The sequence below is a fragment of the Sapajus apella genome, unplaced genomic scaffold, assembly GCF_009761245.1.
Source record: "Sapajus apella isolate SASKATOON/1434 unplaced genomic scaffold, GSC_monkey_1.0 scaffold10, whole genome shotgun sequence".
Classification (NCBI taxonomy): domain Eukaryota; kingdom Metazoa; phylum Chordata; class Mammalia; order Primates; family Cebidae; genus Sapajus; species Sapajus apella.
Window position 1 is genome coordinate 38,422,709 of NW_022436950.1, and position 13,067 is coordinate 38,435,775.

General features: G+C 36.3%; 1 protein-coding gene across 11 annotated transcripts in view; it reads left to right on the forward strand.

Moving 5' to 3' along the window:
* Window positions 1-3,586, forward strand: part of FAM126B (family with sequence similarity 126 member B) — a 76,334-nt gene extending 72,748 nt beyond the window's left edge. For 8 of the 11 annotated variants that reach the window (XM_032278689.1, XM_032278691.1, XM_032278699.1 and 5 more), the window contains one exon: window positions 776-3,584. In XM_032278689.1, the coding sequence (XP_032134580.1) occupies window positions 776-1,377 (602 nt within the window). In that variant the 3' untranslated portion in view covers window positions 1,378-3,584. Of the gene's footprint in view, window positions 1-775 lie in introns of all 11 variants that reach the window. The other 3 variants (XM_032278698.1, XM_032278688.1, XM_032278697.1) reach the window with 2 other exon arrangements.
* Window positions 3,587-13,067: the final 9,481 nt, after the last annotated feature.

Below are 13,067 nucleotides of genomic sequence, written 5' to 3' on the forward strand. Positions count from 1 at the left end.
ATGCTAAGAATCTAAAATATTATAGAAATAATTATATAAAATATTATCAAAACATACCATATAGGAAATCTAAGTCCTTCCTAAATATCCCTGCTGGTTCCCTATCACTGCTCTCTGAAATGTGGAAACCAGTGAGTAGATAAAGCCATAAGACAAAACATGACTGTGAAGTTACAGAAGCAATGTAGTTTTGAGTTATTTTTACTAGTTCCATGTTAAATGTTCTAAAGCAATATAGAAGCAATTAACCATTGAGTAAATATAAAGTTTTATTGTAGTTAAAAAGAGTTTGGCCTGTAAGCATAAATGAGTTTTTGGTACAATTCTGGGTAACCAGAATTAGAAGAGGGGCTTTTTTGCACATCTTACGGTGGGTTAAAGAAGGTATGAGGGGAAAGTTGTGTGTGCTTTTTTAAAAATAGGTTGATATGGTCATTTCAGAAGAATGATAGAGTGTATTATAAAAATTTATGTTAAACTTTTGTATTTTACCTAGTTGTTTTACATGCCTAAATATTGACAGTATACTAGATAATGTTTGTGGATAGCTTTTTAAAAACTGGACTAAATAAAGCTAAATTGACATTTATTAACATATTAGAATTCTGTGTAGATTAAGATTTATTTCCCCTAAATTATTTAGGGGAAGTGTTGATAGTAGGGCCATTGCCAACCTATAGCAAACATTACCCAAGAGATAAGGTTAGTGTTGTTATTCACAGCTGCTTCTTATTTAATTTAGCTGTTGCTGAGTCTGTCTGATTTGTTTTCTTAGGTGCTGAGGGTGTAAATGGAGGAGAGGAATCTGTAAACCTGAATGATGCAGATGAAGGATTTTCATCAGGGGCTTCCCTCAGCAGTCAGCCAATTGGGACCAAACCATCCTCCTCTTCTCAGAGGGGAAGCTTAAGGAAAGTAGCAACTGGGCGTTCAGCCAAGGATAAAGAAACAGCCTCTGCCATCAAATCCAGTGAGAGCCCTCGAGATTCAGTAGTTCGCAAGCAGTATGTACAGCAACCAACTGATCTTAGTGTAGATTCAGTTGAGCTGACACCAATGAAGAAACACCTGAGCCTGCCTGCTGGCCAGGTGGTGCCAAAAACCAGTAGTTTAAGTCTAATCCGGACAGCCAGTGCTTCTTCCAGTAAATCATTTGACTATGTAAATGGCAGTCAAGCAAGTACCAGCATTGGGGTTGGCACTGAGGGAGGTACAAATTTAGCAGGTAACAATGCTAATCGATACTCAACTATCAGTCTGCAGGAAGACCGGCTAGGTCAAGCTGGTGAAGGTAAAGAGCTCCTCAGCCCAGGAGCCCCCTTAACCAAGCAGTCTCGATCCCCAAGTTTCAATATGCAGCTAATATCCCAGGTGTAGTTTTGACTTCTTCCCTTCTCTTTCTGCTTACCTTTTAAACTGAACATTTCATTGTGCAAGAAGACACTTCATCCCACATTGTGAAAACATTGGTCATCATAATCAGATTTCATTTAGTTTAGGTATCTTCATACTGTATTTTGTATCGAAACAGCAATAAGGCTTTCTTTATCCCTCTTTCCTACATCTTCTCTTCACCTGTTCCTTGTAAATGTGTTTGTGAAGCAGTATAAAATGTTTGCCTTTTCCATGCCTTCCTTTCTCTTTGGGTGATGTGCAATCCATCGTAGGCTGATCGGTCCCATTTCAACACTGTGAGACTGAGAATACATTAGAGGAAATGGTGTATATGATCCCTATGAAACGATTCTTTGGCTTTTGTTTAAAAACAAAGCAAAACGGGTTTGTTCTCATAACCTATAGAACTATGAAGATTACTGGATCATGTTTTTTTCTCTCTTAACCAGGAGTGCCTCAGAGATTCTGCTATGACTTTGAACTTCTCTGAGTCTGTGCAATCATTTTCTGGAGAAGCATGGGAAAAGGTGGTAGACTGCTGCACTTTTTAATTAAAATGAGGGTAGCTCTTTCTCCACCCGCCCCCCATCTACTTTATCCCAAGACATAATAGTTCCATTACGAAGGCATTTAAATCAAGTTGTGACCACCTCCACTGGAGGACAGGGCTCTAAGTTGATTGTGTAATTGATAATGCACTTTCTCAATGGCTCTATAGTCATTATTAACATGTCTTCCCTCTTCCCCACAAGGATATATAAGGTCATTTCTGTCCTCCAAGTTTGGCCAACTAACAAATCAGAATCTGAGGGGCATGTTCTGTTTCCCAGGAATGATTGACACTTTGGTGCTGGGGTTTGTGGGGGGAGGGGTGGTTTTTGTTTAGCTTGTGTGGAGATTGTGTGTGTGAGGGGAGATTTTGATTGTTTTTTTTTTTCTTTTCCTTTGTGAGCTGATGATGGCTGAAGTATAACAGTACATCTTCAGGTAAAGAGAGGGATTTCTCAATCTACTTTCTGTTATGTCAGACTATAAGAGAAACCCTTTCAGCTGCTTTCTAGATGTACCTAAATTCAGTCAGACATTTTGGATTAAGAAACCTAAAGTCCTGATAGATTACGTACTCCAAAATATATCAGGGACAGACAATTGGCTGAAAACACTGACACTTCAATGTGACACATTTTTATAGAACATTTCTACCAGGGGGTACTGAGCTTGATTTTTCCTATAAGGACCACACTGCCTTTGTGTTTAATGTAATGCAATTTGTGTACCTTCTAATCATATATCTGCAGTTTCTCATTTTTATAAAACTTTGGAATCATGCCAGTAAGCTAGATGTTGAATGTATGTAAGTAGCATTTGGTAACTGCTAAGAGGTTACAAAAACATTATTGGTAAAAAAAGTTTTTTAGTTCTGATCCAGTTGGATAAGATTTTATCATAACCTCTTCTGGGTCTCAGGCTCTGCTGTTTGAAAAAGAAGGGAATATATTGGGTTTTAAAAAATCAGTGTATTGTGACTTAAACTGTTGTTATCCTTCCACAAAATACATCAGAGCTATTAGTGCTTTGTACCTTTTGATGTTTTTACTTTATTGTTTAAGAAAAATATACTGAATTTATAGAAAGCAAGTATTCTCCTAATTAACAAAGGTTGAAATTTTATCTCTACCAATTAAAATTACAATCGATTTTGATAAATAACCAGAAAAATGCCTTGTTTTTTTTCACACGTAGTAATCCTCCCGTTTTTATTGTAAGAACTTTTTTTCCTAAGAGACTTTCTGTTAGACTCTTTATAAGAAGAATGACGTGCTTGTTTGAATTTGTTGGTCTGTAACATTTTCCAGCTCATGTGAAAATGGAAAACTAGAACCTGAACTAGTATCTACAACATTGCCAAAGTCTGGGGCAAAACTGAAAGTTGATAAATAGACAATTTATTTATTTGTCTGTGTCTGTGTCTGTGTGTGGATACATATATATATGGTGTGTATATGTATATATCACAAAGATGTATTTTAAATATCGTTTCTTTTAATTTAACTAAGGGATGTCAGATAAATGAAAGGAGTTTAAATATAGCCAAAATAAATTAGGTGTAAAGGTCCATAACATACTAAAAAAGACAGAGTTTCAGGTATGTACGGAAAGGAGCATTCTACTTACCCAGAAAGTGAGATCTTGGCTATGGCTGGAGGTCAGTCACTTTATGGCAGAAATTACGTTTTTATTTGGGAGGATAAAAGACTGTTTTCAATTCAAATTGTGCATTTATTGGCATCTCAATCTGCATAATTTTAGTTAAAGCACAAAAGAAATACCACATACCAAATTACTGCAAAAATTATAATAAATACATCAAAATTTTCCTTTGACTAGAAATCTTATGCCTGAAAAATTGGTTTTAAAAAATGTCCATTTTAGAGGATTTTATCTGTATGTATATACATACATCCCTGTATGTATACATACGTACATTAACATTTCATCACCCTGTAACGTTTGTTTTCTATTCTTATTTTTTTGTGTGTGTGTGTGTGACAGAGACTTGCTCTGTCACCAGGCTGGGGTGTAGTGGCACAATCTCAGCTCACTGCAGTCTCCACCTCCCGGATTCTAGTAATTCCCTGCCTCAGCCTCCTTAGTAGCTGGGACTACAGGTGTGCACTACCACAGCCAGCTAATTTTTTCCATTTTAGTTGAGATGTGGTTTCACCTTGTTGGCCAGGATGGTCTTGATCTCCTAACCTCGTGATCCACCCACCCAGGCCTCCCAAAGTGCTAGGATTCTAGGCATGAGCCACCACACCTGGCTTTCTATTCTTTTAGGTGACCTCAGTGAAGAAACATTTCATTTAGTCTAAACCTTGCATTTGGGGTCTTAGAACAGATTTCTTGTGCAAGAATTGTTATTAGTTAAAATGGAAGGTGTTAGTTTAACAAAGTCAAATTTTCTAAGTTTTTAAGTATGCATTTTAACATGCATTATTTTTGGCATTTAATTTAAAATAGTTTTGTTTCAGATACACAGCAGCTGTTACAGATAAATGCCAGCAATATTCAAACTTTTTAACAAGCTTTTGTTTTACATTTCCTAACTTCCATAAAAGTCTAACCATCTATGAAAAAGATATTTAAGGAGAAAATACTTGTTTTCTGTAATAAAACAATTATGTTGGTGCCATGTATGCCAAGTTGGATAAAAGAATACAAAGAAATAGCTGAAGGAACTCTGCTCTGACATTAACTACTAGAAAGCAAACTAAAATGCAAAGTGAATAGTTAACTCAGAACATTTGATTTTTTGAGACAGGGTCGCACTCTGTCCTCCAGGCTGGAGTGCAGTGGCAGGCACTATCAGCTCACTGCAGCCTCGACCTCCCTGGGCTCAGGTGATCCTCCCACCTCAGCTTCTGAAGTAGCTGGAATTCCAGCACCACCATGCCTGGCTAATTTTTGTATTCTTAGTGGAGATGGGGTTTCACCATGTTGCCCAGGCTGGTCTTGAACCCCTGGGCTCAAGAGATCCACCCACCTCGGCTTCCCAGAAGTGTTAGGATTACAGACACGAGCTACCACTCCTGGCCTGAAGATTTTTAAATGTAAAAATATTTTAAGAAGCTAACGGGGAAATTGTTATTTTAAAATCCTGATCCCCTTACCTTTACCCCTTACCATTCCCCTTACCTTTCCAATTCACTTATCTTTGTCTATTTATTATAGAAGCAGAATTTGTGCTAAGAAGAAACCCTAGAGATAATCTAGCTAGTTTCCCACTGCCTCACCCCCACATTCATCAAGAAACTGTGGCTCAGAGGGTGGTGTGATCAAGGTCATATAACTAAAGCAGAGCCAGAATCAAACCCAGTCTCCGTGGGTTTGGGGAGGCAGTGGGTTGTTAACTCCCGTTTTTTTTCTTTACAGTTCTGGTCTAGTAGTTAGTGAATAGGGCACATTAAGAAAAGTATTAAATCCAGAGAAAATGTAGAGTAATCGAGATGGGGACGTGTTGGAAATGTTAAGTATATATAAATATGTAAGGATAAATACATTATTCTTTATTCTAATTTATGCCTTACTAATTTCTGCCACATAACAGTTGTATGCTGCCATTTTATAGTTGATTACATTTCTGGGGATTTATTTAAATGTAAAATAAACCCAATGAAATGGCTTTGGTCAGTATTTCTAGTTATTTTAAAGTGATTTTTTGAGTCAGCCAGCTTTTAGTCACCAGTGTGGCAAGCTAATTATATTGCACAATAGAGTATTGCAAAGTAAAGATTAAATAAATTTAATTAATAATTTTTAATGTAGAAAGAAATTGAATCTTGCCTATGCTTAGAGCAAATGCAAGCAATATTTCCTTATGTGATTGAAAAAGGTTTTATAGTGTTAAGCTTATGATTCCATAATGGAACAGTGACCATGATGTCATTTAAAGTGTGTATATACCATATAAAATGTCTTAAATGCTGTAGTCTCAGCTATATAAGCGCAGTATTTCCAACCTGTATTTTGAAATTCCACCTAGTAGCTTTAAACTAATTATAATTATTTATTAGACACTGGAATACTAAGAATAACTTCTTTGAGATTTTGTTTGCACAACTTTTGTGACTATTTTAATGAAGTGGAGTATTTTTCCCACCTCACTTTTGTGAGGTTTGTATGGGTCCATTTTTGAGTACTTCAGTTGTTGACAATCAGTTGTCTCCTTTAAATCTCTGCATGTTCACTTGTAAATAAAAAAATTTAGTACCCGTCTTTAGGGGTAGTACCCTATTACAAACACTGGCAAGGAATGGCTCTCCATTTCTGACCTTGGATTACAAAGTATGTTTTGGGGTTTTCTTTTTTATTCAGTATTTCAGTTACGTATTTGTTTTCAGCTTTAACAAGTTTAACAGGTCATGCCAGTGATCAGAAAATCTGTAAGCATTTTAGATCAATTTTTCTACACTACAGCTATGTTAAACAGTCTGAACATGGGATTTTTTTTTTAATCTTCCAGTTTGAATTATTGTCGTTTCACCACTAAGTTGGTTGAGACACTTATTTGTAATACTTTAATTTTTTTAAAGTCTTTTTAGAAACAAGTTGTTTGAAAACCAATTAGAAATTGGAATTTTTGCCAGATTGTAAGAAGATGGAATGCAGTGTAAAAATGTTAATGCTAATAAAATTATGAGTCATCAGATTGGTACAGTTTCCATGCCAAGGTGGTCATATTGATAATGGAAGACAAATTTTAGTATTACTTGAATTGTGTGTACCTAATAGGTATATCATACTGGTACTGAGCATATATAGAAAATACTATTCATAGAGGCATCATCACCACCCAACCTCCTTGCCCATGAAGGCATATTTCTTCTAAACCTGACTGCACAAGTACAACATCTTGGTAACTTCAGGCTTTTCAGTATTTTTGGAATCTTAGCCATAGTCCTATGAGAAATATACATAAGAGCAAACAATTCAGGATAGAAGTTAGCAGAAAGCTGGGAAGGATGCAAAATAACTGGCAGCATAGTACAGAAATGTAGGGTATATGTTTTGCTTCTGGATTTTTAGAAATTGTGTTAATCATGTTTACAAATTAAGGCACATTCAGATGTCTGCTATTAATATTGATTTTATTTAAAAATAGAATTAGGTATAGCTTAAAGTATAAATGAGTCTCTTTAAACGTGTTTCTGGAAGTAGGTCTAATAAAGAAATTCTTTTATTTTTCAAAGAAATGAACTTAATTGGACAGTTCCTCCCCAATTACAGAGTTGATATCAATATGTTTTGCTGTATTTGAGTATAAATAGCTCAGTTAATTATATCAAAGGAAGTTCTTTACATCTTCATTGATTACAAAATTTACCAAAGAAAATGTATCTACCAAATATAATTTTTAAAGTACTTGTAAGGAATGAAGCCTCTTTAACATATAAAGTATACTAAAAATATTCTCTGACCTGGATAGGTTTACAGTAGCTACAAGATTACAATTTAGGTTTTCTTATGTCAATAAATGTCAATATTTTATACTTCCAGCAAAAGTACCCATTAAAGACTAAGTCTAAATATTGTTCCTCATAGCACATTTTCTTGTCTCCTTAAATTAAGGATTCTACTCACCAGGACTGAATAACAAGGGGGAAATTCCTAAAATTGGTATATTTTATAATATTGTGGGTTAAGTAAAATTTAGGGGGAAATTGTTAAAATGTACCCATTTTAAAGGGCAGCAGCAATTATTATTATATTGGTTAAACTGGTACAGTTTGTTTATGATTTATGTCCATGATCATTCTGAATGTTTTTTTCTTTGCAGAAAAACAAGATTGGGTTAAGAAAAGTGAAAATACTCATTTTAATAAATATATAGGCCAATAAGAACTAAATAATTTATTTCAACTGTTAATTTTTTTTGGAAATCATGAAATGTATTTGCATATTGATGTTTCCAAATAAGTTTTATGTATTGTTTTTTATAGCAGGGAGTAGTTGAAAAGTAATGAATATATTGATTAGCTGTCTTGGAAAGAGAGGATTGGCTTTCTAACAATCACTGATACTAGTTTGAGTTTTGGTGGTGCGGGGGGTTGTTTTTAAGTTTTATCATCCATACTGAATTGAGAGATGTGCTCCATTGGGTGTTTAAAAATATTTGGAATAAGTTCACCTACTTGACATTGAATCTTTTTTATTCTTATTCTAAAAATTACTCTGGCTTTATATTCAGTTTAAGTGGTTAAGTGAAACCATTTTTAGGGTGCAAAAATTGCTTTCCCACTATTTTTCTCATAATTTGGGTCTCCTGAGCTATAATTTCTGGAGGATTTTTTACTACTTTGGTATTATGTAATCTGATCTCTGTCACAATGGACAATTGAATAAGAAATATCTCACTTTCATATTTTTGCTTCATAAAAGGGTATGGAATGTACACATCAGCTCTTTTTTTTTTTTTTTTTTTTTTTTTTTTTTTTTTTTTTTACCAGCATCAACCTATAACTTGGTATAAACTTCACAAGTATTCAGAGAATATTGCTGGAGAAAATTTAAATAGGACAGGCATATAGAAATTATAATGTGTATTGAGTGATGTCCTTTCAACCTAGGACTAGTGAAAACCTTCATTTTTTCAGAGCTGAAGAAAAAAACGCACATTTAAGATAATATTTATTGGTGCATGTAAGCCATTATCCTGTCTTACTGAACCAATTAATGCTGTTGATTGTTGAAATGTGAAATGTAGTCACTGTTGACCTTGTAAATATCTGCCAGAGATGAAAAAATATTTTAAGTTATTGTAAATAAAGATGATGTATAAAATTCAGTATTAGTCTGCAATGCAGAAACATATCTTAGATGTTAAAATACTGTGTTTGAGAGATGTGTAATTTACCCTTAGATGTATCTAGTTACATTAAGAGTGTAAATTTTTTTGTACAGTATAAAAATACAGCTCTATTTGGCTTTTAACTGGATTTCCCTGAGTTGATTTTATCTTACCTAAATTTTATACCTTAAAAGGGTCTTTTCATGTTTTTTTCAAAGCGTACCATTTTATGTATATCTGAACCTTTATAACATACCCTATTACATTAAGGCAGAATATAAAATTAACACTACAAAATAAGAAACAACACAAAGGCAGATGTGAAATTAATACATAAAACATGTCCCATATATTTCTGTAGTTAATTGTAGGGGTACAGATTTAGCACTGAACGTTAAAAGTAGCCAAATGTAAAGACAGAAGTAAGATTAGTTACATGATTTTCAGACATCTTTAAGACGAAACAAATTTCTCAGGTGAAGCACAACTGTATCTAATGTTAAAATCTTTTCCTTTCTGGGTCCATGTAAAGAGGAACCAACATTATTACAGTACAACTTACAATTTATGAAGGTGCCTGTTTCCTCACACCCTTACCAGCAGTTTGTTCTCTCAGCATTACACTTTTTGCCTTTCCCACATTGTCTTTCCTAAAGATACTTTAGCCTTCTCTTGGAACATGGGTTTAATCAAAGGTTGAGCCCTACACCCTTTTTCCTTTCCCTTTATTTACATCCATTTCCTGGAAAAATCTCTTTTGTGCCTTTTTTCTTTATGACTCTTATTCCTTTCTTAGTCAAAGCTTTATTCTCCATTTTATTTCAGATTCAAGCAAACAAAGTACATTATCTTTTTGATATTTATTATCCCTTAATCCAAAGACTGGCAGATTCAGAACCAAGACTGTGTTTTTCTCTCTGACTCTGGATCTCAGTTAGGAAGAAAGAGATTCACAAGTTGACAGTTCCAACTTTTTCCTTTTATTAGAAATTTAATGGTTGTTCATTTACAAAATACAGAAAAAGGGCTAGGCGTGATGGCTCACCCCTGTAATCCCAGCACTTTGGGAGGCCAAGGTGAATGATCACCTGACATCAGGAGTTCAAAACCAGCCTAGGTAACATGGTAAAACCCCATCTCTACTAAAAGTACAAAAATTAGCCAGGCATGGTGGCGCATGCCTGTAATCCCAGCTACTCAGGAGGCTGAGGCAGGAGAATAGCTTGAACTTGGGAGGCAGAGGCTGCAGTGAGCTGAGATCATACCATTGCACTCCAGCCTGGGCAACAAGAGCAAAACTCTGTCTCAAAAAAGAAAAAAGAAAAAAAAAAAAAAAAAGAAAAGAAAGAAAGTATAATGGGAAAAGAAGTACTTTCCTTTAAGGTACTGTAATATAATTGTGATATTAATAGAATAGTGGAGGCACTATATATATATATATATACACACACACACACATACTATCCCCACACACACAACTCTTGTCCAGGTAAGTCACAGTATTTTATGGTACATTCTTCCCATGTGAATTAAACAATAACTAACATTTATTGGTGCTCAGGATGTGCCAGGCACTATTCTAAACACTTTAAAGAAAACACAGTAATTTATTTAATACTCAATACAACAGCATTAGATAAGACTATTCTTCCTTTATGAGAAAAGTAAAGTACGGCTGTCCAGTCACAGAGCTAGTAAGTGGAAGGGCTAACATTGAACACATACATTCAGGCGAATGTACTTATGAACTTAAACATCGTAACATACTGTTTGATTGCACTGATTGTTCTCAACTATTAGTACCCTTGCCAAACACCCACCCTATCCTCAGAAGGCTAATCCCCCTGTGAGGGATGGAAACAAAGGGAGGGGCTGGATCTCAACAGAGCTAGATTGCTAATAGGCAAACTAAATCCATGAAAGAAGCCCTAACATCCTAGGTATCTATAGTTATAAATTAACTTCTCTTTTATGTATATACAATGGTTCTTATGTATCATCCTGAGGGAAAATGAGAAAATAGTCTTTTTGTGGTTCATGTATGGAAGCTCAGTTGAGAAAAGCTATTTTACAGCATGATAAAGCAGAAGAGACTGCCAAAATATAAAAATTAAAAATATATGACAGTTCTTTCTATGACCCTTCCCCTCCACACACACAAAAGAACTGCTGGGTAGTATGGAAGGAAGGCAGAACTTTGTTGGGCTGATGATTATGTATGATTTAATGTTATTTTTTAAGTACATGAGAGAGGGCAGAAATACAGTCTTTAGGATATATAAAGGTCTTAATCTGGCCCTGGGTGATAATCCAAATGGGATAGATATAATCTGTGATGATAAACCGGGCACAGTGGGTCACACATGTAATCCCAGCACTTTCGGAGGCTGAGGCAGGTGGATCATCTGAAGTCAGGAGTTCGAGACCAGCCTGATCAACATGGTGAAACCCTGTGTTTACTAAAATTAGCTTGGTGTGGTAGCGCACACCTGTGATCCTAGCTATGCTTAGGCATGAGAATCACTTGAACCCGTGAGGCAGAGGTTGCAGTGAGCCAAGATCATGCACCATTGTACTCCAGGCTGGGCAACAGTGAGACCCTCTCTCAAAAAAAAAAAAAAAACAACCCAAAACAATGCTAATAGTCTCAAAACAAAACACTCTTATCATATTCAATAAGCTTTTTATTTTATTCTCTCCAATATTCAGTAGGGAATTCCCCAAATGTAGGCTTTCTTCACTTGCTTCAAGTAAAACCACAGAATTTTAAGAAATCTATATATATTTCATTTATTCACAAATGTTATTCTGACTTTATACACACTAAAACTCAGAATTGTTTTCAAAAGCTAGTTACCCATTATTGTAATTACTCTGTGTGTGGTTTTTTTCGGCGGGGACGGGGGACAGAGTTTCACTCTTGTTGCCCAGACTGGAGTGCAGTGGCGCTCGGCTCACTGCAACCTTTGCTTCCAGGGTTCAAGTGGTTCTCCTGCCTCAGCCTCCCAAGTAGCTGGGACTACAGGCACCAGCCACCATGCCCAGCTAATTTTTATATTTTTAGTAGAGATGGAGTTTCACCATGTTGACGAGGCTGGTCTTGAACTCCTGACCTCAGGTAATCCACCCACCTCGACCTCCCAAAGTGCTTGGATTACAGGTGTAAGCCACCACACCTGGCCCTCTGTGTACATTTTTAAGGCTTACTGTGTCAAATCTTTCACTAATTTGATGAAGTCATCTCACATGTCCTTTACAAAGGACTCACTGCTTCACCATCCCCCGTACAAAACAAAATCTTGGAGGCTTTGTCTGCCATATTCTTTTTTTTTTTTTTTTTTTTTTGAGACAGAGTTTTGCTCTTGCTGCCCAGGCTGGAGTGCAATAGCTCGATCTCCGCTCACCACAACCTCTGCCTCCTGGGTTCAAGAAATTCTCCTGCCTCAGCCTCCCAAGTAGCTGTGATTACAGGCATGCGCCACCATGCCCAGCTAATTTTTTTGGTATTTTTAGTAGAGACGGGTTTCTCCCTGTTGGTCAGGCTGGTCTTTTGACCTCAGGTGATCCGTCTGCCTCAGCCAACCAATGTGCTGGAATTACAGGCATGAGCTACCATGCCCAGCCCATATTCTCTTTTATTACTATATACTCAGATATATAATCATTTTTCCTGAGCATGACTGAAATCAAATTGACATATAAAAAAATTTCAGGGTAGAAATTATTTGCTGAGGCATCTGCCAGTGACATTCTAGATCTATTGAACCCTTAACAAGTGTGTGTTTAACATACAGCATCTATGCCACTGCATATCTTACAAAAATTTTTATTGCCAATTTTTAATTCTCTCTAGCTCACTGGTTGTCAGCTCTAGCGTCACAAAAATCATCTGGCCAACTAGGTGCAGTGGCTCACGCCTTTAATCCCAACACTTTGGGAGGCTGAGGTGGGCGGCTTACCTGAGGTCAGGAGTTCGAGACCAGCCTGGTCAACATGGTGAAACTCTGTCTCTATTAAAAATGCAAAAGAATTACCCTGGCATGGTGGTGGGCACCTGTAGTCCCAGCTACCCTGGAGGCTGCGGCAAGAGAATCACTTGAACCCAGGAGGTGGAGGCTGTGGTGAGCCGAGATCATGCCACTGCTTTCCAGCCTGGGCAGCAGAGTGAAACTGTCTCAAAAAAAAAAAAAAATCATCTGGGTAATTCTTTAAAACAATTCTGATGACCAAGTCCCATGCAGGCTCCCTGGGAGTATGATTTGGCACCATATAGTTTTCAAAGTTCCTCAGCTAATTCTCATGTGTGATTAGGATTGAAAAGTCT